We start from the raw sequence: 27980 nt of genomic DNA on the forward strand, positions 1-27980 counted from the left end.
CCAAGTAGTGGTTTTGTTTCAGGACAGACAAGAAGGATGGTGAAGACAGAAATATGCAAGCTACCAGTTGTAAATTAGAGAAGCAACAGGGCTATATTTTCAGCACAGAGAAATATTTTAATAATTTAAATGATTTTAAAGAGATTATAGGCATATATTTTAGTAAAATGTTCATGCATGTGGGAAAAACAATGAACAAAATAACCCAGGAAAATAAAAATATTTTGTAGTAATATGACATTAAGGGAGGTGATTTGTTCACTTTCTTTACTGTTCTTATAGTGTCCTAATTAGAATTTAAGCTTTTAAATGAAAAATATATACTTTGACAAAAGTGACATATGTTTAAACTATTTTTGTCTCTCCCCCTAAATTTACAGTCAGTAAAAAGTTCACATCTCAACAAAAATAACTACAACACAAAACAATACTCCAGAAAGAATGTGTAAAGCTGAAGTTTGGTGTGCTAAAACACATAAAGGAGGCTCAACTGAGGGAAGAGCAGTTTAGGTGCCTGCAACCAAGGCCCACTGACTAGGGTGTCTGAGCCCACAGGCTTAGAGAACCCAGGAGAAACAGAGTCTCAGTGGTTCACACAGCTTCGGCATCCAACTGCACCAGCAATCATGGTCACAGGTAACTTGGAGGGAGCCACAATGGAGAAAGAAATTCCATCCTTCAGACACTCAGACATTCATGACACTGTCCTAACTCCCCATTCAGATTGGTGGAGACAAGTTATCTTGCAAAATTGGATATGGGAAAGGCACTTGCCTGATTCCAAATACCCACCTGTCTTTACACCTTTCCTCAATGTATAAACTGAGTCTCAAGGGATATCAGATAAAAGGAAGGGTTCACCATGCCAGTGACAGCAGTGGCATTAACTACCAGAGAATTCTAAGAAGTGACAATGAAAGCACATCTTTTATGCAGACTGTAGAGACTGGAAAGTGCCATTTTGAAATATTATCAGAGGTAGCTCAGGTAAATAAAACCAAAAATTGTGCAATATTGCAAACTACCAGAAAACAAAAGCAAGGGCTCCAACTCCAAAACTATTATTTAGTGTCATCAGAGCAAAAATTTACCTTGATCATGACCAATCACAGTAACATTATACTGCACGCACACACATAGATACACAGGCATAGACACCGAAACAGATAAAGACACACACAAATACACACACGCACACACACACACAATGTCAACCCTGCAGCAAACAAACTTATAGTCATGGTATATTGCCATATAATTAATAGAGAATCCCAATAAGTGTCATACAGTAACTCAATACAAAAACAAAATTCAGATAGCAGTTTAGTGAGTTTATCAATAAATTAAATGCTGATAAGTAATACATTACCAAAGAGACTGGAACTAAAAAATATCCAAACAATATTGGAGGACCAGATGAAGTTAATATCTGAGATAGATGAAGGAACAGGAAGCATTGGGAGCAGACTGCCTTTGTGGAAGTGAGTTTAGCAAACTCACCATTACAAAACTAAAAATGATAGAGGAGCGCAGAGATACAAGATATTAAAAAGTGAGGAAATTCTACATTAGCCATCAGACTTCTTCAGGAAATGCACTTTAGAGTGAAATCCTGGAGGGAGAAGAAAATTAGAAGTTAGCTGATGGTTTATTTAAAGAAGTAATAGTTGATAACTTCCTGAACCTGTGTAAGGAACTGATATACAAGTCCATGTGCCAACAAAACACCAATAACTTTAAGGCAAAGAGAACTCCTTCAAGATACGTCATATGCAAATTGGCTAGTCAATGACAGAGTAAAATTTTAAAGGCAGCCAACAAATGTTATGATAAGCTACAAAGGAACCCCATTAGACTTTCAGCAGATTACTCAGCAGAAAACATCGGCCAACGGTAAATTAAATGGCATTTTCAAACTACTGATAGAAGAAATCTCTCACTCAAGAATACTCTATCTTGCACAGTTATCACTTAGATACAAAGTGAAAATACTTTACCAGACAAACAAATCCTGAATGAGATGAAAAAAATAAAACTGAGACACCTTACACGGGGTTCAGAAAAGAGCTCTTCTAATAAATTTAAAATGGCCAAAATATGCAAAACGAACAAAATGCTAAGCAGACACCACGAGAAATTTGCAACTGTTTCTTTGGGTATTTTCTTAAATGCTACTATACTTTATGGATTAAAGAGAGAAAAATTGGAAATCAGGGGCAATAAATATATATACATCAAACTGGTAACATGTTCACAAGAGTAAAAGAAATTATTTGAGAGAGTAATCATAAAAGATAATGAGTAAAAATAAATCAATATTAAAGGAAACTGCTATCAGTGGAAAAAGGACTAAATTATACATGAGATGTTTTATTTTTATTTGAAGTATATTAGATGTGCTATATTGTGTAGTTTCAGATGTACAGCATAGAGATTCCAACATCTTTGTGGATTATATTGCATTATAAATTATTACAATACTTTTAACATTCAATTATTATAAGTTATTTTGAATAATTCCCTGATCTATACAGATTATATTGTTGCTTCTCTCCTTTGTGTATACTACATTATATCTCTCAATATCATACCATAAAATTGTCCTTCCCTTCCACTTTGGTAAACATAAATTTTTTCCGTATCTTTCATTCTGTTTCAGTCCTTCCTATCTAGTCTGTCTATCTATCTTCCATGTCTCTAACAACCAATCAATCTATCTGCCTATCTATCTATTTATTTATCTACCATGTGTCTGTGTATCTATCCTTCTATTTATCTGTCATCTATCAATAGATATCTATAGATAGATGTACATAGATATTTGTTATTCTTAAAATTCTACATATAAATTATATTACATACTTTTGTCTTTGTCTAAGTTTCTTCACTAAGCACAATATTTACTAAGTCCATTCAGGATGCTGAAATAGCAATGTGTTATACTTTCTCATGGCTGACTAATATTCCATTGCATATTTATAGAATCATCATATCTTCTTAAGTCCATACTCTACTGTGGACCCTTGGATTCCTTCCCAGTCTTGCATGATAATAACAGTGCTGTTGTGAACATTCGTTCTTCTCAATTTAGGGATCTTTCCTCAGATTTTTCCTAGGAGAGGAATTAGTGTTTCATATGGTAGTTCTGTTTTAGGTTTTAAAGAAATCTGAATACTGTTTTCCATAGAAGCTTTATCAATTTACATTCCTACAAAGTGTATACAAGAGATTTCTTACCTCCACATCGTCTCCAACTTTCCATTTGTAGACTTTTTGATAATAGCCGTTTGACCAGTGTGAAGTGTTACCTCATTGTGGTTTTGATTTGCAATTACCTAATAATTAGCAAAGTTGAGCATTTTTATCACCTGACCATTACTCATCTGTAAGTTTTCTTTGGAAAATTATTAACTCAGTTACGATGCTCTTATTTTTGATTGGGATTTTGATTTTCAAATTGAGTTGTGTAACCTAAATCCATGTTACATCTATTAACCTACATCTATTAAACCCTGGTCACTTGCATTGTTTGCCAAAATGTTCTCCAATTACACAAGCAGTGTTTTCATTTCATTCATTGTGTCCTTAGCTGTGCAGAAGTTTTCAAGTTTGTTTAGGTCTCACTTGCTTATTCTTGCTTTTATTTCTTTTGCCTAGGAGACTGATAAAAGAAAATATTTCTATGATATATATCCAATAGGGTATCACCTATATTCACTTCTAGCAGTTTTATACTATCAGGTCTTACATTTAGGTCGTTAATACACTTGTAGTTTATTTTTGTATATGATGTCAGGGAATGCTCTCATTTCACTGTTTTGCATGTAGATGTCCAGCTTTCACAACACCATCCATTGACAAGACTTTCTTTCCTCCATTGTATACTTTTGCCTTTTTATCATAGATTCATTGCTCATAGGTGTGTGGAATTGTTTCTAGGTTCTCTGTTTTTATTGATTATATCTTTGTGCCAATGCCATGGTGTTTTTATTACTGTAGGTTTGTAGTAGAGTAAGGTACCTGGGAGGGTTATATCTCCAGATTTGTTGTTTTTTTAAGATCATTTTGGCAATTTTTAATGATTTAATATAAAACTTAGGGTTATTTTTTCTGCTTCTTTGGAAAATTCTACAACTTCATAACATTATTTGCACTAAATCTGTAGGTTTCTTTGTGTAGTACGGCCATGCTAACAATATGAACTCTTTCAATCCAAGAGCAGAAGACATCTTTCTATTTCTTTGAATCATTTTTAAATACTTTGTTAATTTTTTATACTTTTCAGTGTGTAGATCTTTCACATATGTGGTTACATTTATTCTAAGATATTCCAGGGAATGGAATTTTATATAGTATTTCTTTCAACGTCCATTTTAGGATATCTCATGATTAATGTGTAGAAATGCAAGAGACTTCTTTACATTAATCTTGTACCCTGCTCCCTTGCTGAAATTATTTATTATTCATAACAGTCAGTGTGGGGTCCTTAGGACTATCTGTGTAGATTGTTATGCCATCATTATTGGTGATAATTTTGCTTCTTTCTTTCCATTTGTGTTTCCTTTACTTCTTTTTCTTTCCCTTTTCCTTTATTGTATTACTATGAAACAGAAGGGGTGAGAATAGGAGTCCTTGTCTTGTTCCTGAATTTACCCAGGAGGCTTTCAGCTTATACCCCTGAGTACTATAATTTGCTATAAATGGCCTTTACTATGCTGAGAGATGTTCCCATTATACTCACTTTCGTGAGAGTTCTGGTCATGAATGTATGTTGAATTGTGTCAAATCCTTTTTCTCTCTGTATTGACAAGGTCCTGTGGAATTTTTTCTTCCTTTATTAGATAAGTGTCATGCTGATGGAGTTGTGTATGTTGAACCATCCTTGTGACTCTGAAAGGAATCCAACTGATCATCGTGTACAATCCTTTCTATGTATTGCTGGATTAATTTGCTGATGTTCTTTTGAGGATTTTTGAATGTATATTCATCAAGGATATTGGCTTTTCATTTTCATTTTTTCTTTGTTGTGTCTTTGGATTTGTTATCAGGGTAATGGTGGCCTCATAGAATAACATTGGAAATTGTCCTTCCTCCTTCATTTTTTGAAATAGTTGGGGGGAAAGAGGTTTTAGTGAAGGCATCCAAGCATTTTGTCCCTGGGGTGTTTTTAAAATTATACATTTTATTTAACTAATACTGATTGCTCTTTTCAAGTTTTCTGTTTTCTCTTTATTCAGTGTTGGTAGGCTGCACGTATCTAGAAATGTGTCCATTACTTTTAGGTCATCCAATTGGTTGTCACATAACTGCTCATAGTGATTTCATAATCTTTTTTTGCATTTCTGTAATAAAAGATATTATTTCCACTGTTTCATTTCTTATTTTGTTTTGGTCCACTCTGTGTATTTCTTGAAAAGCCTGGCTAAATGCTTACCAGTGTGTTAATATTTTTAAGAAAAAATTAGCTCATGTTTATAGGAATTTCAACTAATTTTTTGATTTATATTTCATTTATTTTCAACCTACTAATTAAAGATTTCTCATTCTAATGCCTTTGGGATTTTTTTGTTCTTATTTCTAGTTGTTTTGGGTGGTATGTTTGGCCCATTGTGTGAGATTTTTCTTCTTTGTAGAAGACCTTAATTGTTCTAAGCTTCCCTCATAGTTTTGTCTCTGCTGTATCCCATACATTTTATGAAGCTGTGTTTTCATTGTAATTTGTCTATACGTATGATATTATTACCTCTTTAATTTATTCATTGACCTTGTTTTATTTTATTATTTTAAAGCATGTGGTTTAATCACATGTTTGTGCATTTTTTTCTTCTTTCTAGAGTTGATGCATTATTTCATGATTATGTGTGTGGAAAAATACTTGCTGTAATATATACTTGCTTAAAGTTCCTGAGGCACTTTTCATGACATAATTTGTGGTTAATTCCTTATATAACATCCTGTGCACACTTGAAAAGTTTATGTGTTCTGCTTTTCTGATGCAGTGTCCAATAACCCAGTTAGGTTCAAATGATCAAATATAATATTGAGACCTCTATTTCCTTACAGATATTCTTTCTGGATGATCTGTCTATCAGAATAGTGAGGCGTTAAATTCATCTACTATTATTGTTTTATAATAAAATGATTCCTTCATGTCTACTAATATTTCTTAATATTCTTATTATCTATGGTGTTGGGTCTATATATAAATTAATGAGTGTAATACTCTATTTTTATATTGATCTCTTTTTCATTATATAGTCTCATATATATCTTTCATTGTGGCCCTTAATTTGCAACATACTTTGTATGAGTGGAGCATTGCAATTTGCACTATCTTATCATTTCCATGAAATACTTCTTCCATCTATTTCAAGGCTGTGTTTATCTTCCACCATAAAGTGAGACATTCTGGGGGTGTTGGCCAAGATGGTGGAGTAGAAGGATGCTTGATACTCACCCTTTCCCACAAATGCACCAAGACTCACATCCATAGACCCACTCAGCTAACCAGAGAACCTGTAGAAATCTTGCAGAAAATTGTCCTCTTGAAAAGGTAAAGATGCATAAAATCTGGCAGGAGAAAAGGAAGAAAGAAAGAAGAAAAGGCAAAACAGAGTGGAACAGGTCCCACAGTGAGGGAGATTCAAAGATGACTGGCGCTCATTCACTGGGTCACCCCTCTCCAACTGAGTTTTTGGCAGGACGGAGGGGGAGCCTCCAAGGCTTGGATCTGTACAGAGTATTAGTTGATTGACACAACTAAGTTAAACAGGCACAGACACCCAGGCCAAGATGCAGCCCGGAAGCTGGAGGCAGGTCCATGCTGCACGAGCTTGGTGGAAGTTGGGAATGGCTGCACTGAGGCAGTCCAGGGGAATGGAGGGGACTGTGTGTCATTGCTGTAGGTGTACAGGGCAGAACAACCTGGGCCCTCTATAAAACAACAGGGCAGATGTGCCCTGTGGGTGGAAGGGTGCATAACCGTGTCTGAATATCCACAAAAGTTTCTAGGTGAAGAGAGCTAGGGCTCAGACACAGCCACCATACCCTCTGGTGCTTTGCACCCAGGCAGCAGCAGGGGCAATATCTGCATTCATTATTAAGTACTTAACAGCCTGAACGTCCTGACGAAGACTTCTCTACAGCCTGAGACAGTTAGGATCTTTCTGTCCTGGTTCCTCAGAGAACTTGCTTCACCAAGGCAAACAAGGAGCTGGGTTTTGGGCCAGACCAGGGACACGGATGTTCCTCAGTCTTCCCTGATCCCACTTCTGGTGTGCAAACACGAGGCGGACCGTAGAGTGGCACAGAGCAGCAGAGTGACTGGCAACCTGAGGGGGCGTGTGGCCCCCAAGCTTTTCTGCTACAATGCAGCCCCTGACCATGGTGCTAGGAGAGGGCGTGATGCCCACTCCTGCCTGGTCAGCCTGCAACATCTCACTGCAGCATCAGGCGGGGCAGTGACAAGCCAGCCCAAAGTAAAGAGATCTGCTTCGGACGCAGTGTTTGGGGTAGGAGCGATCTGCTTGCCGACAAGCACTGGGAGCGGCACAGTTGAGGGCTCCAGTGGAGGGCCTCTGAAAACAGGAAGATGAGCTTCCAAAATAGGATGAATACAGAAAGACTTTACATTAAATGAACACAGTCTCCAGGAGGACACAGACCACCTCGTTGTTTTAATCTGTTTTTACCTGTTCCATTTTCTGTTACCCTAAAATTTTCACTTCTTTGGAAATTATACATACCCCTATTTTCACCCTTTGAAACATTTAAAAAATATTTTTATTATTATTATTTTTCATCACCCTGCTTCAACTTGCTCTTCTATTATGCATTATACAATGTCTTCAAAAATTTATTTCCCCTTTTTAAAATTCCTTGTCTCTCTCTCTCTTTTTTCTCTTTTCTAAGTTGTATTACTACATAGACACTAGGTAGAGGAACTCCCTTAGGACCACATTAGATATCTCTTACTCCATAAACCACAGTGCCAGAGAGGTAGGAGCAAGATGAAGAAGCAGAGAAGCCATTCACAATTAAAAGAACAAGAGAAATCCCCTGAAAGGATGATCAGTGAAATAGACATTGATAGCTTACTTGATCAAGATTCTTAAAAAGGAGTGATCAAATTACTGAAGGAAATAAAAGATAGTGTTTAGAGATATAAAATATGTCAAAAATGAAATGAAATCTATAAAGAAGAGCTGAGTAGAATAGGTAAACTCGTTGACTGAGATAAGGAAAAATCTAAATGTGTCGCAAAGTTGACTAGATAATGCAGAGGAATGAATTAGTGACTTAGAAGACAGTACAAAAGAAAGCACCCATTCAGAAGAGCTACAAGAGGAACAACGAGAAACAAATGAAAAAAGCATAAGGGACCTATGTGATAATATAAAACATGCCAAACTTGGCATGATAGAAGTTCCAGAAGGGGAGGAAAGTTCAAAGGGGATTGCAAAGGTGTTTGAAGAAATCATGACTGAGAACTTCCCAAACATATATAAGGAATCAAATATTGATGTACAGGAAGCTCAGAGTGTCCCAAACAGGGAGAACACTAATACATCCACACCAAGACATATAATTAAATGGCCAGAGTCAAGGATAAAGAAATGATCCTGAGGGAAGAAAGGGAAAAGCAAAGAGTGAGTTACAAGGGAATCCCCATAAGGCTCCCAGCTGATTTCACTACACAAATACTACAGGACATAAGGAAGTGGCAAGATATATTCAGAGTATTGAATGAAAAAAAATGATATACCCTAGGATAATTTAACCAGAAAGGCTATACTTTATTGTAGAAAGAGACATAAATGTTTTCACAGACAACAAAATGCTACACGGGTTTAGTAACACTGTACCCATACTAAAAGAAATATTTAAATGTCTACTCTAAAAAGAAAAGTAGCAGGATGATACAGAAATGAGAATCTCACAGCTGGAAAGGTGATAACTCATGAATTATAAATAAAATAAACACAAAATTTAAAAAAAGACATACAAATCATTGAAAGAGGGAGAAGGAGGCAGGAAAATAGAGAATTTTTTTTTGGTCTTTCTTTTTAAAAATTTTTGTTATCGGTAGGACGGTTTTGAGATCATGTTACTATCAGTTTAATAAAAACAGTTATAATAATGGTCTAAAAGACTTATATAAAAGGGTAACAACAAGACAAAAACTTATCAGGGTGTCACTAAAACTAAATAAATTCCATGATATTTCAGAGGAAAATGACCAAACCATAAAAGGAAGATGAAATGAACAAAGAGGAAATACCAAATCAACTGCAAAGATAAGGTCAAATTGGCAATAAATGCAAACATATCATCGATTATTATAAATGTTAATGGACTAAATGCTCCAGTCAAAGTCATAGAGTGGCAGGGTGGATAATAAAACAAGAACTTTCAATATGCTGCCTACAAGAGATCCACTTCAGGGAGAAGGACACATATACATTGAGAGAGAAAGGATGGAAAAGGTATTTCATACAAATGGAAAAGCCAAAAAGACAGGAGTCGCAGTACTGATTTCTGACAAAACAGTCTTTAAAACAAAGACCATAAAGAAAGATAAAGAACACTTTATAATGATTGAAGGAGTGATAAAAGATGAGGATAGAACACTTGTTAGTACATATGCAGCAAATAGAGGAGCACCTAAGTACATAAAGTAATTACTAACAGCTATAAAGGGGGATAGTGATGGGAACCTAATCATAGTTGGAGATTTCATCGCAGCATTAACATAACTGGACAGATCATCCAGACAGAAAATAAATTAGGCAAAAGAGAAGTTAAATAATACAATAGAAATATTACACTTGGTGGATATTTTCAGAGCATTGCACCCCCAAAAATATAGTATATACATTCTTTCCAAGTGCACATGGGACATTTACCAGATTTCACGATATAGGTGGGAACAAAAGAAATCTCAGCAATTTTAAGAAGATAGAAATTACCTCAAGCATCTTTACCGACCACACAACCATGAAGCTAGACATCAACAACAGAGAAACAAAGGAGAACAAAAGTAAAACATGGAGATTAAACAATATGTTATTGAAAAACAAATGCGTCAAGGAAGAAATCAAAGCTGAAATGGAAAAGTTCCTTGAGACAAAAGAACATGAAAGCAAAACCAAAGAAAATTTATGGGACACATGCAAAGCAGTGCTGAGAGGGGAGTTTACAGCAATAAAGGCTTTCCTCATAAAAGAAGAACAATCACAAATAAACAATTGAACCCACCAGCAGAATAAACTAGAAAAAGAAGAACAAAAAACAACAAAAGGCAGCAGAAGGAAGGAAATCATAAATATTGGTGAGGAAATAAATATAATAGAGATTGACAAAACCATAGGAAAAATATCACCAATCCAAAAGCTGGTTTTTTATAAAAGTAAGGAAAACCGAACATCCTCTGTCCAAACTCAAAAAGAAGAAAAGAGAGAGAGCAAAAATTAGCAAAATAAGATAGGAGAAAGGAGAAATTATAACAAATAAAATAAAAGTAAAGAATATCATATGAGAATATTATGAAAAGTTTATGGAAACTACCTCGATAACCTACAGGAAACGGACAATTTTCTGGACACATACTGTCCACCAAGGATGAATCAAGAAGAAACTTACCCCTTGAACAAGCAGAGCACCAGAAATTAAATCAAAAAAGCAATATAAAACCTCCCTACAAATAACAGTCCAGAACCAGACTGATGCAATGAGGAATTCTACAAAACATACAAAGAAGAAATCATACCAGTGCTTCTTAAACTCTTCCAGAAGATTGAAAAGGAAGGAATACTCCCAGTCATTCTATGAAGCCACAATCACCCTGAAACCACAACCAGGCAAAGACACTACCAAACAAGAGAATCATAGGCCGATATCACTGATGAACACAGAAGCCAAAATCCTCACCAAAATACTAGCAAATAGAATCCAAACACAGAAAAAAGATTATACTTCATGACCAAGTAGAGATTATGCCTGGGACACAGGGGTAGTTCAACGTATACAAGTCAAAAAATGTAATACAGCACATCAACAAGAGAAAGGACCAAAGCAACATGGTCATCTCAATAGATGCAGGAAAAGCATTTGATAAAATTCAACACCCACGTATGATAAAATCTCTCACCAAAGTGGGCATAGAGGGAACATAACTAAGCATCATGAAAGCTATAGATAACTAACCTACAGCTAGCATAGTAATCAATTGTGAGGAAATTTAAACCTTCCCACTAAAATCTGGGACAAGACAAGGATGCACACTATCTCCACTCCAACTCAAGATAGACTTGGAATACCTAGAAACAGCCATCAAACAAGAGAGAGAAGTAAAAGGGATGCAAATTTGAAAGGAAGAGGTAAAAGTCTTACTATATGCAGGTAATATGTTACTATATATAGAAAACCCTGCAAGATCCGGACAAAAACTACTAAAGCTGATCAAAGTATTCAGCAAGGTAGCAGGTTACAAGATTAAGATTCAAAAATCAGTGACATTTCTTTATGCTAATGATTCAGATAATAATATAGAGCTACAGTCAACATGACAGCACTGAATCGATAGGAAAACATACATATAGGCCAATGGAACAGAATAGAGAGACCAGAAATAAACTCACAAACTTTTGGTCAATTAATCTTCGACAAAGGTGGCAAGAAAATACAATGGATTTGAGACAGACACTTCAGCAACTGGTGTTGTGAAAACTGGAAAGCAGCATGTAAATCAATGAAGCTAGAGCACTCCCAATAAAGCTAGAACACCACACACAAAAATATAATAAGAATGGATCAAAGACTTAAACATACTTCAAGATACAATAAAACTCCTTGAGGAAAATATAGGCAAAATATTAACTGACAATTCTCGAAAATTTTCTCACAGAAGAAATAAAAGCAAGAAAAAACAAATGAGACCTAATGAAACTTACAAGCTTCTGCACAGTACAGAAACCGGAAGTAAAACAAAAAGTCAACATACGGAATGGGAAAATAATTTGCATATGAAACAGACAAAGGCTTGATCTTCAAAGTATATAAGCAGCTCATCCAACTGAATAAGAGAAAATGAAGAACACAATCCAAAAATGGGGAGAAAATCTAAACAAGCGATTCTCCTAGGGAGACATACAAATGATCAATAGGCACATCACAAAATGCTCAATATCACTTATAATCAGAGAAATGAAAATCAAAACTACAGTGAGGTATCACCTTACACCAGTCAGAATGGCCATCATTCAAAAATCCACAAATGAAAAATGTTAGAGTGGCTGTGGAGAAAAGGGAACTGTCCTTCACTGCTGGTGGCAATGCAATTGGGTGTAGCCACTGTTAAAGACAAGATGGAAATTCCTCAAAAGCCTAGGAATAGACTTAACACATGACCCAGGAATCCCGTTCCTGGGCATATATCCAGAACGAACCCTACTTCAGGATGACACCTGCACACCAATGTTCATAGCCAGCACTATTTACAATAGCCAAGACATGGAAACAGCCTAAATGTCCATCGACAGTTGACTGGATAAAGAAGAGGTGGTATATTTATACAATGGAATACTAGTCAGCCATATAAACTGACAACATAATGCAAGTTTCAGCAACATGGATGCTCCTGGAGAAAGTCAGTCTAAGTGAAGTAAGCCAGAAAGAGAAAGAAAAATACCATAAGAGATGGCTTATCAGTGGAATCTAAAAACAAAATAAAACAAAACAAAAAGAGGACAAATACAAAAGAGAAATAGACCCACATTCATAGAATATAAAGTTTTGGTTGCCATGTGATGGGGGGTTGGGAGAGATAGACTGGGAGGCCAAAATTGTAGAATAGATAAAACAGGATTCTACTGTATAACATAGAGAATTTTATAAAAGATCTTATGGCAGCTGAAAGGCAAAAATGGGACAAAAAATGTATATATGGTCACTGTAACTGAAAAATTGTGCTCTACGCTGGAATTGGAGACAAATTTTTAAAATGACTGTAAATCAATTAAAAAAATTGAAAAAACAGAAAAAACATTATCCTAAATATTAGAGGTTTAAATATAAATTATAGAGAAAAAAATCTATGCTAAAGAGTAATAAAACCAAAGATTTTGTTTTATGTTTTCTTTTTGAGATAAGCAATTCAATAAACCTCTAGCCAAGTGCATCATGAAGAAAAGGTAGATGCTCCAAAGAAAAAAATTAAGAAAGAAAAGAAGAGAAATAAATATTGTTACCTCAGATATACAAAAGGATCATTTTGTCAACACTTACATGCCAATAAACTGGACAAATTAGAAGAAATAAACAAATGTCTAGAAAGACACAGAGATAAGGAGAAACAATTTATTTGAAAAAACTGTTTGCTAGAAGAAAGATAGAATCTGCATTTAAAAAAACTGTTGAATAAAAGTGCAGATATAAACAGCTCCCATGGAGAAGTGTAAAATTACACAAAGCAGAACTTATACTCTTCAAACTATTCAAACATAGTGAAGATGTGGGAAACTCCCAAATTAATTCTATGAAGCTTTCATCACCCTGATAGCAAAACCAACAAAAAAAGTACTGGCAAAGGGAATTTCAAGCCATTATATTTGATAGATTTAAAAGCAAAAATTCTACAAAATATTATTAGCAAACTAAATCCAGCAATACCTAAAATATATCATACACCATGATCAACTTGGATTCATTGCAAGGTCACAAGAGAGGTTCAACATACACAAATCAATCAGTTTGAGGCACCACATTAACAAAAGGAAAAGAGAAAATGACATAGTCATCCCAATAAATCCATTAAAAGCATTTCGTAAAATTCAACATTTATTCATTAAGACAGCAACAACAGCAACAACAACAACCACAACAACAAAAGCAACAATGGCAGAAACCTCTTAGCAAAGTAGGATTCAGGAAATATACTTCAACATATTTAAAGTCGTTAATTACAGGACAACAGACAACATAATATGCAAAAGTGAAAACCTGAAAGCCAAATTAAGGAATAAGACAAGGATGCCCACTTTCACCAGTTTTATTAAACACAGTATGGGAAGTTCTAGTAACAGTAATCGGACAAGAAAAAATGTTATTCAAGTTGGATTGAATGAAGTAAAATTGTTATTATTTTAGATGACATGATAATCTATATAGTGATCTCTAAAGATTCTCCAAACCAAAACAACTAAATCTAATAAAGACATTTAGCAAAGTAGCATGATTCATGATTAATATACAAAAACTGTCACATTTTTTACACAAACAATGAAATAATCCATAATTTTAAAAGATCCATAAGAAATCAGATCAAAAAATGAAAAACCTATGAAAAAAAACATAATAAAATGAATAGGACACTGATAAAGAAATCTGAAGATAATGTCAAGAAATGGAAAAAAATCTCAAGGTCTTAGTTTAGAGGAATTAATAATTTTAAAATATACATACTACAAAGGATGTCTACAGATATAAATTGATTCAAATCGAACTACATGACACTTTCCACAGAACTAAAAACAGTACTATGATTTGTATGGAATTGCAAAAGTACCAGAACTGCAAAAGAAACACTGAGGAAAAAGTACTAAGTTGGAGGCATAACCTATAACCATCCCAGATTTCAGACTATAGTACAAAAATACCTAAATCAAAACCGCAAAATCCTGGAAAACAACCAAACATCTATATCACTGGAATGTAACACAGAGGCAGAAATAAAACATCACACCTATGGTTAACTAAACTATGACAAAGGAAACAAAAATATACAATGTCTAAAATACAGTCTTCAGCAAGTGATGTTGAGAAAGCTAGATAGCTACATGTAAATCAATGAAATTAGAACACTCCCTCACACTGTACAAAAATAAACTCAAAATGCTTTAAATATGTGAATATAATACATGACACAATAAAAATCCTGGAAACTAACATAAACAAAACAAGACATAAATTGTAGCAAAATTTTCTTATGTCATTCTCCCAAGCTGAAAATAATAAAAACAAAATAAACAAAAATCCTAATTAAATTTAAATGCTTCTACACAGCAAAATAAACAAAATGAAAAGATGAATTTCCGTATGAGGGAAAATATTAGGAAACAATGCAATCAAAAAGAGGCTAATTTCTAAAATACACACATTGTTCATACAACTCCATTTCAAAAGTCTACAAACAACTCAGCCAGAAAATGAGCAGTAAACAATTCTCTAAAGCAGACACACAGATGACAAACAGGAAAAATAACATGCTCACATTTCTAATCATTATAAAAATGTAAGACAAATATAAAATAATGTTTTACCTCACACTATTGAGAAGGGCTGTCATTCAAATGTCTACAATCTGTAAAGAATTGGGTAGTTGTGGAGAAAATGGGACTCTCCAACACTGTTGGTGGGAATGAAAATTGATGCAACCACTTTGGAAACAGTATGGAAGTTCCTTTACATAATAAAATTAGACATTTCATATGACCCAGCAATCCCACTCCTGGGCATATAAAACATAAATCCTGAAAACAAAGAATCCTAGAGTAAAACATAAAAAGTACACTCTGACATTGGACTTCATATGATTCTACATATGTCTCCTCTGGCATGGGAAGCAGAAGCAAACCTAACAAAATACGATTGTATCACTCTAAAGAGATTTACACTGCAGAAGAAATGATCAATAAAATGAAAATTGAACAAACAGAATGGGAGAATATATTTGCAAGTTATATTTTCCAATGTAGTGTTAATATCCAAAATATATGACAAACTCTTTCCCCACAACAACAACAAAAGAGAGCAAACAATCCAATTAAAAAAATGTCCATAGGAACTGAATAGATAGACATGAATCAAATTTCTGTAGAAAACATACAGTTGGCTAAATGACCCATTAAAATATGTTCAGAGTTATAAATTATTAGGAAAGTCATAAACCAAAAATGAGACAAGACTTCACACTTGTCAGAAGGCTCTCATCAAAAAGAAAACAAATAGATATTGGTGAGATTATGGAGAAAAAGGAACACCAAGGAAACTGTTGATAGGTATGCAAAATATTGATTTAATTGCATATATACATCAAATTTTCTTCATCCATTTTTCGGTCAAGGGATGTTGGGTTTTTAGGCCCCTGTCTGAAGGCTCTAGAGAATAAGCCCATGGACTGAACTGATAAACAAGCTGTGAGGAATGTCACATATCCAGGCTGGATAAGAAATGGCCTACTCAATGTATCCAGTATGAATGGATGGATATCTTATTCTGGGTAAGATACTCAGAGGAGGACAACCTAAGAAAGGCACAGCCAGCTGGATAAGAGATGGCGTACTTAATGAAGTTCCGTGATGAACTTTAAAACATTCCTTGATCATTTAACATCCTGTGCTTACTGCAGTAGAATGGGGAGATAAATAGCTTAAGATTATTATCATTGTTATAACTTAAATGATATGTGAGGCATTGTGTATGTCCTATATAAAGCCTTCTTCTTAGAATCAAAAACAGAGAACTGCTTCGTTTCTCTCCACACAGTGTTTGTGTGTAAATGATATCGTGCCACTGACAGGGTTAATTTAATTTGATGGGAGTAGCTTAAAAGTATGTTGCATCATATACAATGCACTTTCCACACGTATTGAGATGATTATGTGAGTTTTATTTCTCATTATATTAGTGTGGGATGTCACCTTTATTGATGCCAATATTTTGAAGTATCCTTAAACCCAGGGATTAATCCCTTTACTCATGTGTGTGTATTATAATTTAAATGTGTTGTTGAATTCATTTTGCTTGTGTTTTGTTGAGAATTTTGGCACATATGTTCATCAGGGATAATATTCTATATTTTGCATATAATGTCCTTTCTATCATTGTTATGCATATAAAGCTGGCATCATAAAACATGTTTGGAATCTTTCACACCCTTCAAATTCTTGGAAGATTTGGGGAAGAATTGGTGAGAAATTATCTTCAAATGAATGACAGTAAAGACCAGTAAAGTCGTCTTGCAAATATTTTCTTGTTTGGGAAGTTTGGATTATTGATTTACTCCTATACACTTTTGCTCTATTTAACATTCTTATTTCTTCTTGATTCAGTATTGGAAGACATATGTTACTGGGAATTTGTCTTTTGTTGTAAGTCATTCAAATCATTGTCTAGTGGTAATTTCTTATGATGCTTTGCATCTCTACAACATCAGTGGTAATATATTCTCTTTTATTTCTAAGTTTAATTGAGTCTTTAATTTCTTTATCAGCCTAAACTTTTGTCCACTTTATGTTTAAAAGAAAAAGACTAAGGTTTTTTTTTTTATATTTTCAATTGTTTCTCTTATTTTCCTTACTATCATTCATTCAATTATCATCTTTTTTCTTTCAGATTTCCCCTAGAATTTGAGGTGAAAAGTTAAGTAGTGTGAATCTTTGTATTTCATTTATTACTAAATTTTTTTATTTAGATATTATTTATTTATTTATTTATTTATTTATTTACTTATTAATTTATATATTATTTATTTATTTACATATTTATTCATTTATTTATCATTGAAGTACAGCCATTTACAATGTGTAAATCTGTGGGGTAGATCACAGTGTTCCCGTACATGTATACATTTGTGTAACTATTAAAGTTTACTTCACGATATTTAACTTACTGCCCTGTGTCATACGAAAGAAATTTTGAAAAAATCTATTTTTATATATAGTGGATAACTTTTTATAAATGAAAGCTCCCATATATATCCTCTCAAAGTCCCTTTCCGCATTTATCATAAAATCTTTTATTAGGTCTGTGAGTGTGCTTAAATTTTGTACATGAAATCATTGTGTTCTCATCGAAATTTTTTTTTAATATTACACATATGTTATGTCATGTATTATTTTTCTTTCTCCTTCTGGTTTACTTCAATTAGAACGTCACTTTATGGGGACATCCATTTTGCTGCAAATGTCATTGTTTTATCATTTTCTATTGCAGAATATTACTCCATTGTGTAAATATGGCATAATTTCTGAATACTGTCATCAGTTGTTGGACCATTAGGTTGCTTCCATGTCCTGGCTGTTATATATAGCACTGCTAAGAACATCAGGGTGCAGGTGTCTTTTTGAATTACTATTCCCTTTGATATATACCCAGAAGTGGGATTGCTGGAATGTATATTTTCAATTTTTATTCTTTTGAGGAATCCCCATCCTGTATTCCACAATGACTGCACCAAACTACATTCCTTCTATCAGTGTATGACGGTTCACATTCTCCACAGCTTCCCCAGTATTTATTGTTTGTGGATTTTTGAATGATGGCCATTGTGACTATTGTGAGGTGATACTTCATCATAGTTTTAAATTGCCTTTCTATAATAATGATAGTGAGAATTTTTTTTCATATATCTGTGTGGCATTTGTATGTGTCTATTTGAGAATTGCTTGTTTAGTGCTTCTGCCGATTTTCAGATTGGGTTTCTTGTTTTTATTATTATTATTAGGTTGTATAAAGTCTTTATATTTTGGAAATTAAGACTTTGTCAGTTGCATCAATTCTAAATGTTTTCTTTAGTCCTGTAGGTTGTCAGTTTGCTTTGTTTATGATCTCCTTTGCTGTCCAAAAACTTATGTTTAATTAGGTTCCATTTATTAATTTTGCACTTACATCCATTACCTGGGTATGCTGTTCTAGGAGATCATTGCTGAGATTTACCTCAGAGTGTTTTGCCTTTGTTTTCTTCTAGGAGATTTACTGTGTCTTCCCGTACATTGAAGTCTTCAAGCCATTTTGTGTTTATTCTTGTGTATGCAATGAAGGAGTGTTCTAACTCCATTGCTCTGTATGCTGCTATCCAGTTTTCCCAACAGCATTTGGTGAAGAGATGGTCTTTTCTCTGTAATATTCTTGGCTACTCTGTCAATGATTCATTCAACATATGTCTGTAGATTTATTCCTAGGCCCTGTATTCTGTTCCATTTTTCCATATGCCTCTTTCTGTACCAATATCTTGTCATTTTGATTATTGTATCTCTGCAAAAGTGTATGGAGACCTGGTGGTTTATTCCTCCAGCCTCTTACTTTATTTTGAATATTGCTTTGGAAATTATGGATTTTTTAGTACTCTGTGTAAGTCTTAGGATCATTTGGTTCAGTCCTAAAAAGAAATGTTTTCATAATTCGATAGGAAATCACAATAAGTCTGTTGATTGCCTTGGGCAGTATGGCCATTTTAACAATTTTGTTTCTTCCGTTACATGTCCATTGGGTATCTTTTCAATTCTTCAAATTTTTTTTATTTCCTCAATCAATGTTTTCTAGTTGTCCCTGTATAAGATATTCACCTCCTTGGTTAGATTTATTCTTAAGCATTTAGTAGTTTTGGGTGCAGTTATAAAAGCGGTTGTTTCTATATTTGTTTTCCTGTTGATTGAATGGTAGTGTAAAGAAATGCTATTAGTTTCTGTACATTACTCTGGGTTTGCCCAGTTCCTTTTTTAGCCTAAGTACTTATTAGTGAAGCTTTTACAGTTTTCTTTATATAGTGTCATGTCTGTGTATCGTGGCAAATTTACCTCTTCTTTTCCAGTCTGAATCATTTTATTTCTTTTTCTTGCCTGATCTTTGTGGCTAGGACTTCTGAGACTATATTGAATTGAAATTGTGAGAATGGGCAACCTTGTCTTGTCTCAGGATTTTTGGGAAGGGTTTCAGTTTTTCACCATTGAGATTTTTGCTGGCTATATGTTGGTCATAAATAGCTTTCATAATGTTGAGATATGGTCTCTCTATGCCCACTGTGATAAGAACTTTTATTGCAAATAGGTGTTAAATATTATGAAATGCTTTTTCTGTATCTACTGAGATGATCATGTGGTTTTTTGTCCTGCTTTGTTGATATGGTGTATCACAATTGATTGATTGATTTGCATATGTTCAACCATCCTTGTGTTCCTGGTATGAACCTAACTTGACCATGGTGTGTAATCTCTTTTTACATGCTGTTGGATTCTGTTTGTTAATAATTTCATAAAGAATTTTATATCTATGTTTATCAATGATATTGTCCTATTGTTGTCTTTGGTGTAGTGTCTTTTTCTGGTTTTGGTATCAGTTTGATGTTGGCCCTATGGTGTGAGATTGGGAGTACTCTCTCCACATCAAGCTTTTGGAAAAGTTTGAGGAGGGGTGGCATGGATTTTTCTTTAAATGATTAGTCAAATTCCCCAGTGAAGCTATTAGGGTCTGAATTTTGTTTGCAGCGATTTTTTATTTTATTGATAATTGTATTCCATTTCTGGTGATCTCTCTGTTCAAATGGTCAATATTTTCTTAATGCAAAAATGGTTGGCTGAATGTTTCCAGAAACTTCTGAATCTCTTCCTTTATTTCCAGTTTGTTTCCATATAGTTGCTCATGTTATTCCCTTATGATATTTTGCAAATTTGTTGTACTCTTTGTATTTTCTCCATTGTCATTTCTTATGTTATTTGTGTACTCTCTCTATTCTTGTTGATGAGTCTGTCCAGAGTTTTGTCAATTTTGTTTACTATTTCAAAAAATAGTTTGATTTTTTCTATTTTTTAAACTCTAATTCAATTCTTCCTTCCATGACCTTAAATATTTCCCTCTTTCTGATGACTTTTGGTTTTGTTTGCTCTTCTTTCATGATTAGTGTTTATAGAACGTTAGATTATTTATTTGAAATTGCTCTTCTTTGAAGAGGGCCTTGTCACTATGAACTTCCCTCTAAAGCCTGCTTTATCTGTATTACATAAACTTTGCATAGGGTTTTGTCATATATCTCGATATATTTTTTATTTATTATTTTACTTCTTCACCTCCCCTACTTGTTTTAGTACCATGTTGTTTAATCTACATTCCGTAAATTTTTCTCCCTGTTTTTCTGTGATTTATTTCTACTTTCATGGTATTATACTCAGAAAAGATGCTTGAAAAAATTTTTATCTTCTTAAGTTTGTTGAGGCCTCTTCTGTACCTGAGTACATAATCTTTCCTCAAAAATGTTCCATGTGCACTAGAAAAGAATGTATATTCTGCTTTGGGGAGAAGTAGTGTTTTGAAAATATCAACCAACTCCAATTATTTCATCGTATATTTTAGTATCTTTGTTCTATTATTTATATTCTGTCTGAAAGCTTGTATAGTCATGGTAATGGGGAGTTAGAGTCTCCTACTGTGATTGTGTTCCCTCCGATTTCTCCCTTTTTATCTATTAGTATTTGCTTTACTTATTTAGGTGCTCATATATTGAGTGCATATATCTTAATGAGTATAATACCCTCATTTTGTTTTGCTCCTTTAATTATTATATCATGTCCTTGTTTATCTTTCTCTATGGCCTTTCATTGAAAGTCTATTTTGTGTGAAGTCAGTACTCATAGTCCTGCTTTCTTGTCATGTCCATTTGCATGGAATATATTTTTCCATCTTCTGACTTTCAATTGATGTGTTTTCCTCTTACTAAAGTGGGTCCCTTGTATGCTTCATAATGTAGGGTCTTGTTATAATATCCCATCTGACAATAAATATCTTTTGATTGAAGCACTTAGTCTATTAACAATTTTGATAATTATTGATAGATTGCTGTTTATTTCCATATTGAACTTCATTTCCCAGTTGATTTTGTATTTCCTTTTTGTTCATTTCTTTTTCTTTTTGTGGCTATATAACTTTTCTTTATTATCTTGGTTTCTTTTTGGCTTTATTAATTCATTGTAAGCTTTTGACTTCTGGTTACCGTCTTTTGTATGTGTATTGACCCGTTAATATATCTGTTTATTTTGACTGATAGGAATACAAACTCTAACCCCTCCTACAGAGAAGAGAAAGAAGAAGAAAATACTCTGTATTGTCCTGTTTCGCTCTCTGACCCTTAAAAATTATGATGTCCTGTTTTACAACATCATGTATATTCTATTTTTTGTCATGGCAGCTATTGTCTTTCTAATTATTTCTTTCTACTTTCTATAGATTTCTGTTTTTTTTCTTTAGACTAGATCTTTCATTATTTCATTTCTGTTGCTAAATTCTTTAAGTATTCACTTTTATGGAAGTTATTTATCTCTCCTTCTATTCTAAAAAATAGACTTGCTTGATAAATTATCTTAGATTACAGCTTTCTTTCATTCAAGACTTTGAATATATCTTGCCACTGCCTTCTGCCTGTTATATTTGTGTAGGGAACCAGTTTACAAATGTAATATATATAATTATTTACATATGTAAAGAATACCTAAAATCAAGGTAACAAATAAGATGAAAACCTATACATTAAAAAATAGAAGACATTGATGTATGTAATTAAATCTGTTCCCAAGAAATGAAAAGATCTCTTATGTTAATGATGTGAAACTATGTGGTTGAAACAAACATACTACACAAGGCAATCTACATTTAGTGTGATTCATGTCAAAATACCCATGAGATTTTTCCATTAAATAGAACAAATACTTTCAAAATTTATATGTAACCATAAAGATCATGACTTGCCAAAATAATCTTGAAAAGTAGTATTAAATCTAATAGTGTAAAATAATCTGATGTTAAAGAGTCCTTTAAAGATTTAGTAATTTAAAAAACATGATATTGGATCAAAAACAGACACCAATCAATAGAAGAGAATAGCGCAACCAGATATAATCCCTCACACCTATGATCAATTTACCCATGAAAAAGGAAGCAAGAGTATAAAATGAAGCAAAGACATTCTCCTTAATAAGTAGTGCTGGGGAGATTGAATATGCGAAAGATAGATTATAGTATTTCCTCACATTGTATACAATCTATGAGCACAGAATATCTTTCTATTTATTTGGTTTACTTATATTTCTTGCACCTTTAATTTATAGATCTATGTTTAGATCTTTAATTTCACTTATCTATTTTATTCCTATTTTATTCTTTTTGGTATAAGTTTACACACAATAGTTTTCCTAATTACTCTTTCTGATAATTTGTTGTTAGTATATAAAAATGCAACAGATATTTGTATATTGATTTTGTATTCTGCAAGTTTATTAAGTTTGTTGACAATTTCTAACAGTCACTGGAGGAGTCTATGGAGTTTTCCATCTATGTGTAATTACGTCATCTGTAAAAATAGTACTGCTTGTTTACAAGTTGGATGTCTTTTTTAATGTTTCTTGACTAGTTTTTCTGGCTAGGACTTCTTGTAGTGTAATTTAGGACTTGTGAGGATGAGCTACTTTTTCGTATTACTGTACCAGAGGAAAACTTTCCTGTATGTTAATATTGAACTTGATGAAAGTCATGGGTTTTTCATATATGGCTATTTTTATCTTTAGTTATATTCTATCTAGAGAGAATTTGTTAAGAATTTTTTGTATACAAAAGTTAAGATCAGTTCTGTCAATAATTTTCCTACATTTTTTTGAGATTGTTACCTTTGAATTCTCTGTTTTTTAAGGGATGGTATCACATTTATTGATTTGTGTATGTTAAATAATATTTATGAATCAGGGCTAAATCATACTTAACTATAGTTTATAATTCTTATAATATGCAATGAATTCAGGTTGATAATATTTATTTAGAATGGAATATACACATACTGAAGGAAAAATTTACATTGTAGCTTGAGTGTACATTTATTTATTTTAAAATTTTATCAATAATTTGAATTTGGCTTATGTTTAATGGAATTTATTTCTAAATAAATAATATAAGTTTTGGTAGAACTGGACTTACTACAGTTTACTGATACAGAGCATAGCTATTATTTGCAATTAGTGAACAAACACTTGCCTTAAAATGCCATATTATACTAACAATGCCAACTGTTTCAGGACTGGAAAACATATGGCTTCCTAAAATGCATTACCTTGTCTTTTCCACACTAACCCACATATAATGTTACTTTTTTGTTTTTTGATTGTTTGTTTGTTTGCCCCTTAATGGGGTCACTGCTTATAGAACCCAGGACCTTATGCATAACTTTATTTATCAACATCATTTTGGAACACTTAACAGAAGCCACAAGAGTATGGATTAAAAATGACAAGAAAAATTATTCCTTCTAGGGACTTAAAAACCTCTGAGTGAAAGAATGGCAAAAATAAACATTTGTAAGTGTACAATCAGATTTTTCTCTTGTGTAATTGTAAAGTAGAATATTAAATTATATTTGTTTTACTTATAGCACTGAAATAAAATTTAAACAAAATTCCTCCCTTTGGAATTTCTTAAATTTGATTGATTATTTTAATTTAATTTTAATTCATAAATATTTAACATTTATTTATAAACATAACAAATAAACTGATATTTATTCTGCTGATGTTTTGAATATAGAGCTACTTATTGTAAAGTACACAGAGAAATAACTACTTCCGTTTACAAATCAAATTTTGATTCACTTTAATTACAAATGATAATGAAATTGTTATAACCATTCTGTAAAAATTTTACACAAATTTCACTTTAAATTCCAATATTTTAAAATTATTTTATTTACTTTGTGCATATTTATACTCTGTTCACCAATGTTGTATAAATTTGGGTACAAAAGGAATGAGATTGTTTTATCTCATACACCCCAAAGTTAAATTGTTTAAAAAGATATTCTCGGGAAAATATTTGCACATCACAGTATAAAAATAAATATCCTATATATTTCATTTTAACTGGATTAATGAGAAGGAAACACTGGCTGATTGTTACACTTGGGTTGCTAAGAGACCAGTCTTTTTGTGATGTCACAGCCACTCAGGTTGAGAACCATGTTGATGGCCTATCAGTTTAACTGTGCAGGCCTGCTTAAGCAGCATTTGAAGCTGCACTGCTCAAAATCATGCAGATTAGAAAAGTAGCTGTAGGAAATGTTATTTGAGATGACACATATTTCTTCAGAAATTCAAGATGTGCCTCCTAAAGATGGACCAACTGATTCAGGAAACCCCGGTAGATCTCTATCGTGTGATCAAACATTCTCTGGGGACTTGGACTTGAGGTGTATGATTGAAGAAAATGCTTTTCAGACTTTGTCTGAAAAATCCTTGATAAAAAAGACCATGTTACACACATTGTGTCTTGGAACCAGATGAAGATAATGATTTTCGTTCTCTGACATTTCCAAGAAAACTCTGGAAAATGGCTGGGAGTGACCAATTTAAATCCATCTGGTGGGATGATAATGGAACTTCCATAGTTATTGATGAAGATGTCTTTAAGAAGGAAGTTTTGGAAAGAAAGGCCCCTTTCAGAATATTTGAAACTGGAAGTATGAAAAGTTTAGTTAGACAGCTTAACCTTTATAGGTTTAGTAAAGTGCAGCAGAAATGTCAAAGATCTGCTTGTCTAGTTGACTTTCTGGCAGAAGAAAAAGAAGCCTCTGTTTTAAGCAAGGTATACACAAATTTTAGTTATGACTTGGTAACTTATGTATAAAATTTTATTTTGTAAATCAATCTATGGTAATATAAATGTAAAGCTAGATTTTGAAAATAGTATAAAACTACAAATGCTAAAATTCTTTATTTTTTCTAAAAATGAGGACAGTGACTTAACTCTTCAAGACTATGAGAAAGTTTGCTAGCAGCTATGAATCTTATCAGAAATCTAAGTGAAGGTATGAAAGCTGCTTTTCAAAAGTGGCATTCACCGTTACTGCAAACACTATATTCTTTAATTTGATGACTATACTATTTACATGTGTATTTTCCAAATAAGGAACTTCAAAATATCATCAGCAATGTTCATATTTTGATGATATTATCTTTGCATACTAAACATGAAATCTGAGGTTTTAAAGTTAAGGCTTATTGTAGTTATGTATTTTGGTTTAAATTATTACTAAAACCTTTCTCCTTTGGTTGTAGCTGCAGTTCTACCATAATCCAAATTTTAAACGAGGCTGTCCTCAGCTTTTAGTGAGAATAAAAAGAAGAGTTGGGATTAAAAATGCCTCTCTGGTGTCTTTATTGGCTCGAGATTTCAACAAGAAGCACTTTAAAGGAGGAAGTAATGTTGATAAAAATAATTCTGATTTTGTGGCTGACACTAGTGGAGAAAGTGCATTTTTACCTTCTGCAGATTTAAACATGCCTCTAATAAGAAAGCCCTCTATTGGCCACATAATTTGTGATAAAACTACCCCGCTCAGAGGTGATTTTTCTCCTCCATCATCAACGTCAGTTAGACCACCAGAAAATATTGCAGTGGAACAACTAGCTATTTTAAATCAGTTGACCACTGTCCACGGGCACTCTCAAAGCAGCTACACTGAAGCAAATGGCCGTGTTGTGAACTTCATTACAACTACAACTTCTACTTCTCAATACAGCATTTTGTCCCCCTTACAGAGCAATTATTTTGGACTGATGGTGGAGCCTTCTTATTTTCCAAATAGATATCACAACATATCTGCCAATGAAGGTCGTTTTTGTAAACTTCAACCTGTGAGTAACCCACGGTTTCCAGTGCCAGTGATAGCTGATACATCAGCTACTTCTATTTCAAGGCCAACTCATCAGACATCTTCAGTTTATGAACGTCATCCTAATTACAACTGAACTACCAGAGGACTACCAGGTTATGCATGATAACAAAGATTAAAATTGATGTTTGCAAATTTTGACAAATATCTGCAATTTTCTTATTTGAACAATAAACATAGAATTGTACTTTATTATCCTTATTTATTTAAATAGAGATAAGAGTTAAAAGTGATACTAAGTTACCATTTAAAGAAAAAAGAGATATTTGTTTGATATGATCATTTGATGGAACAACATGAGTGTAAATTTAAATAATTTCTGTGAGGAAGAAGAGAAAATGGAAGAATTTGGAAAAAGACTAAAACATGGAGAGAGGGAAAATTACTTAGTGGTTTCTGGTTCATCCTGAAAAGTATTAAATGTGTTAAGTTAGGTTATGTTGGAACAGGATGAAAATGCAGGAACCGGCCCAGGGATCATGGTCTTTATTATGTCATCTCTGGTATAATAAAAGTCACATGATATAGTCTCAGATGGTACATTCAGCATGTGGTAAAATTTAACAAGGAACTTTATCTATGGTCTTCCTTGTGCTGTTTTCTAAGCATTCCAAATGTTGCTTTATTTTTCTCCACTCAAGTGTCTGCACTATATTTTTAGAGTGAATATTTTAAGTTACTTTTATGTTCCAACCAAACACAAGCTTACATCTTCAGGGTTGCACTTAATACTTTTCCAAATCTAAGCCCACAAACTCATCTTGGTTTAGTCATTTCATTATCGATCTGGCATCTGACTAATTTGGCATATCTTTATGTTTCACTGTTTCTGGAGATACATCCAGGCAAATGCTTATCAACCATATTAAATCCAAACTCACAACTATTGCTCCAGCTTATCTTAGAATGTCCTCCTTTTACCTATTTAGATTTCCCCAGTCTCAGTACAGAAATCACCTCCTCTAGATATTTTCTGTCTATCCTCCTTTCCTTGTCTAACTTGGATACCAGCACAGTAAGCACAGCTCATGCCACAGGATGCATTTTAGTATTTAGTGAATGAAAAATACATGTTAACTTTAAGCAAAATCTACTTTCCTGAAACAACAAAACTTTCATGGTTTACAAACAGTTTCATTATGGTCTTTATTCTTCACCACAAACTAGCTCTTTTCGTAGCCCAAGGCTAGTCACTCAAGACTGTAATTGGAGATAGGTACAGGAGACAAAGTATTATTTTCTTCTTAATTCATGCCTCCAGGGACCTAAAGCATTCCATTCTCATTTGCTGGATTTTTTCCTGTCTCTTCATCACCCACCCACCCCAAAATAGCTGATTCTCTTCCCCATACCAATAACTATACTTATTTCTAATTAATTGACTTCTTAGAATCAGAGCTTTATCCACAATTGACAATGCCATTGCAAACATTTAGTGTAGGTTTATTCACCCCACATAACTTGTGCCCTTGCTAACCTTCACACAGGAAGTATCTGCGAGGTA

The 27980-nt window shown here is 33.4% G+C and overlaps 1 protein-coding gene across 1 annotated transcript; it reads left to right on the forward strand.

Annotated features, from left to right (window-relative positions):
* Positions 1–24860: 24860 nt before the first annotated feature.
* On the forward strand, positions 24861–26668 carry LOC140692827 (heat shock transcription factor, Y-linked-like). Its single transcript, XM_072957088.1, has 2 exons — positions 24861–25386; positions 25860–26668. Exons 1-2 carry the CDS (start codon positions 25132–25134, stop codon positions 26550–26552), a joined length of 948 nt encoding a protein of 315 aa, XP_072813189.1. The 5' UTR covers positions 24861–25131; the 3' UTR covers positions 26553–26668.
* The last annotated feature ends 1312 nt before the right edge of the window (positions 26669–27980 follow it).

The sequence above is a fragment of the Vicugna pacos genome, unplaced genomic scaffold, assembly GCF_048564905.1.
Source record: "Vicugna pacos unplaced genomic scaffold, VicPac4 scaffold_18, whole genome shotgun sequence".
Classification (NCBI taxonomy): domain Eukaryota; kingdom Metazoa; phylum Chordata; class Mammalia; order Artiodactyla; family Camelidae; genus Vicugna; species Vicugna pacos.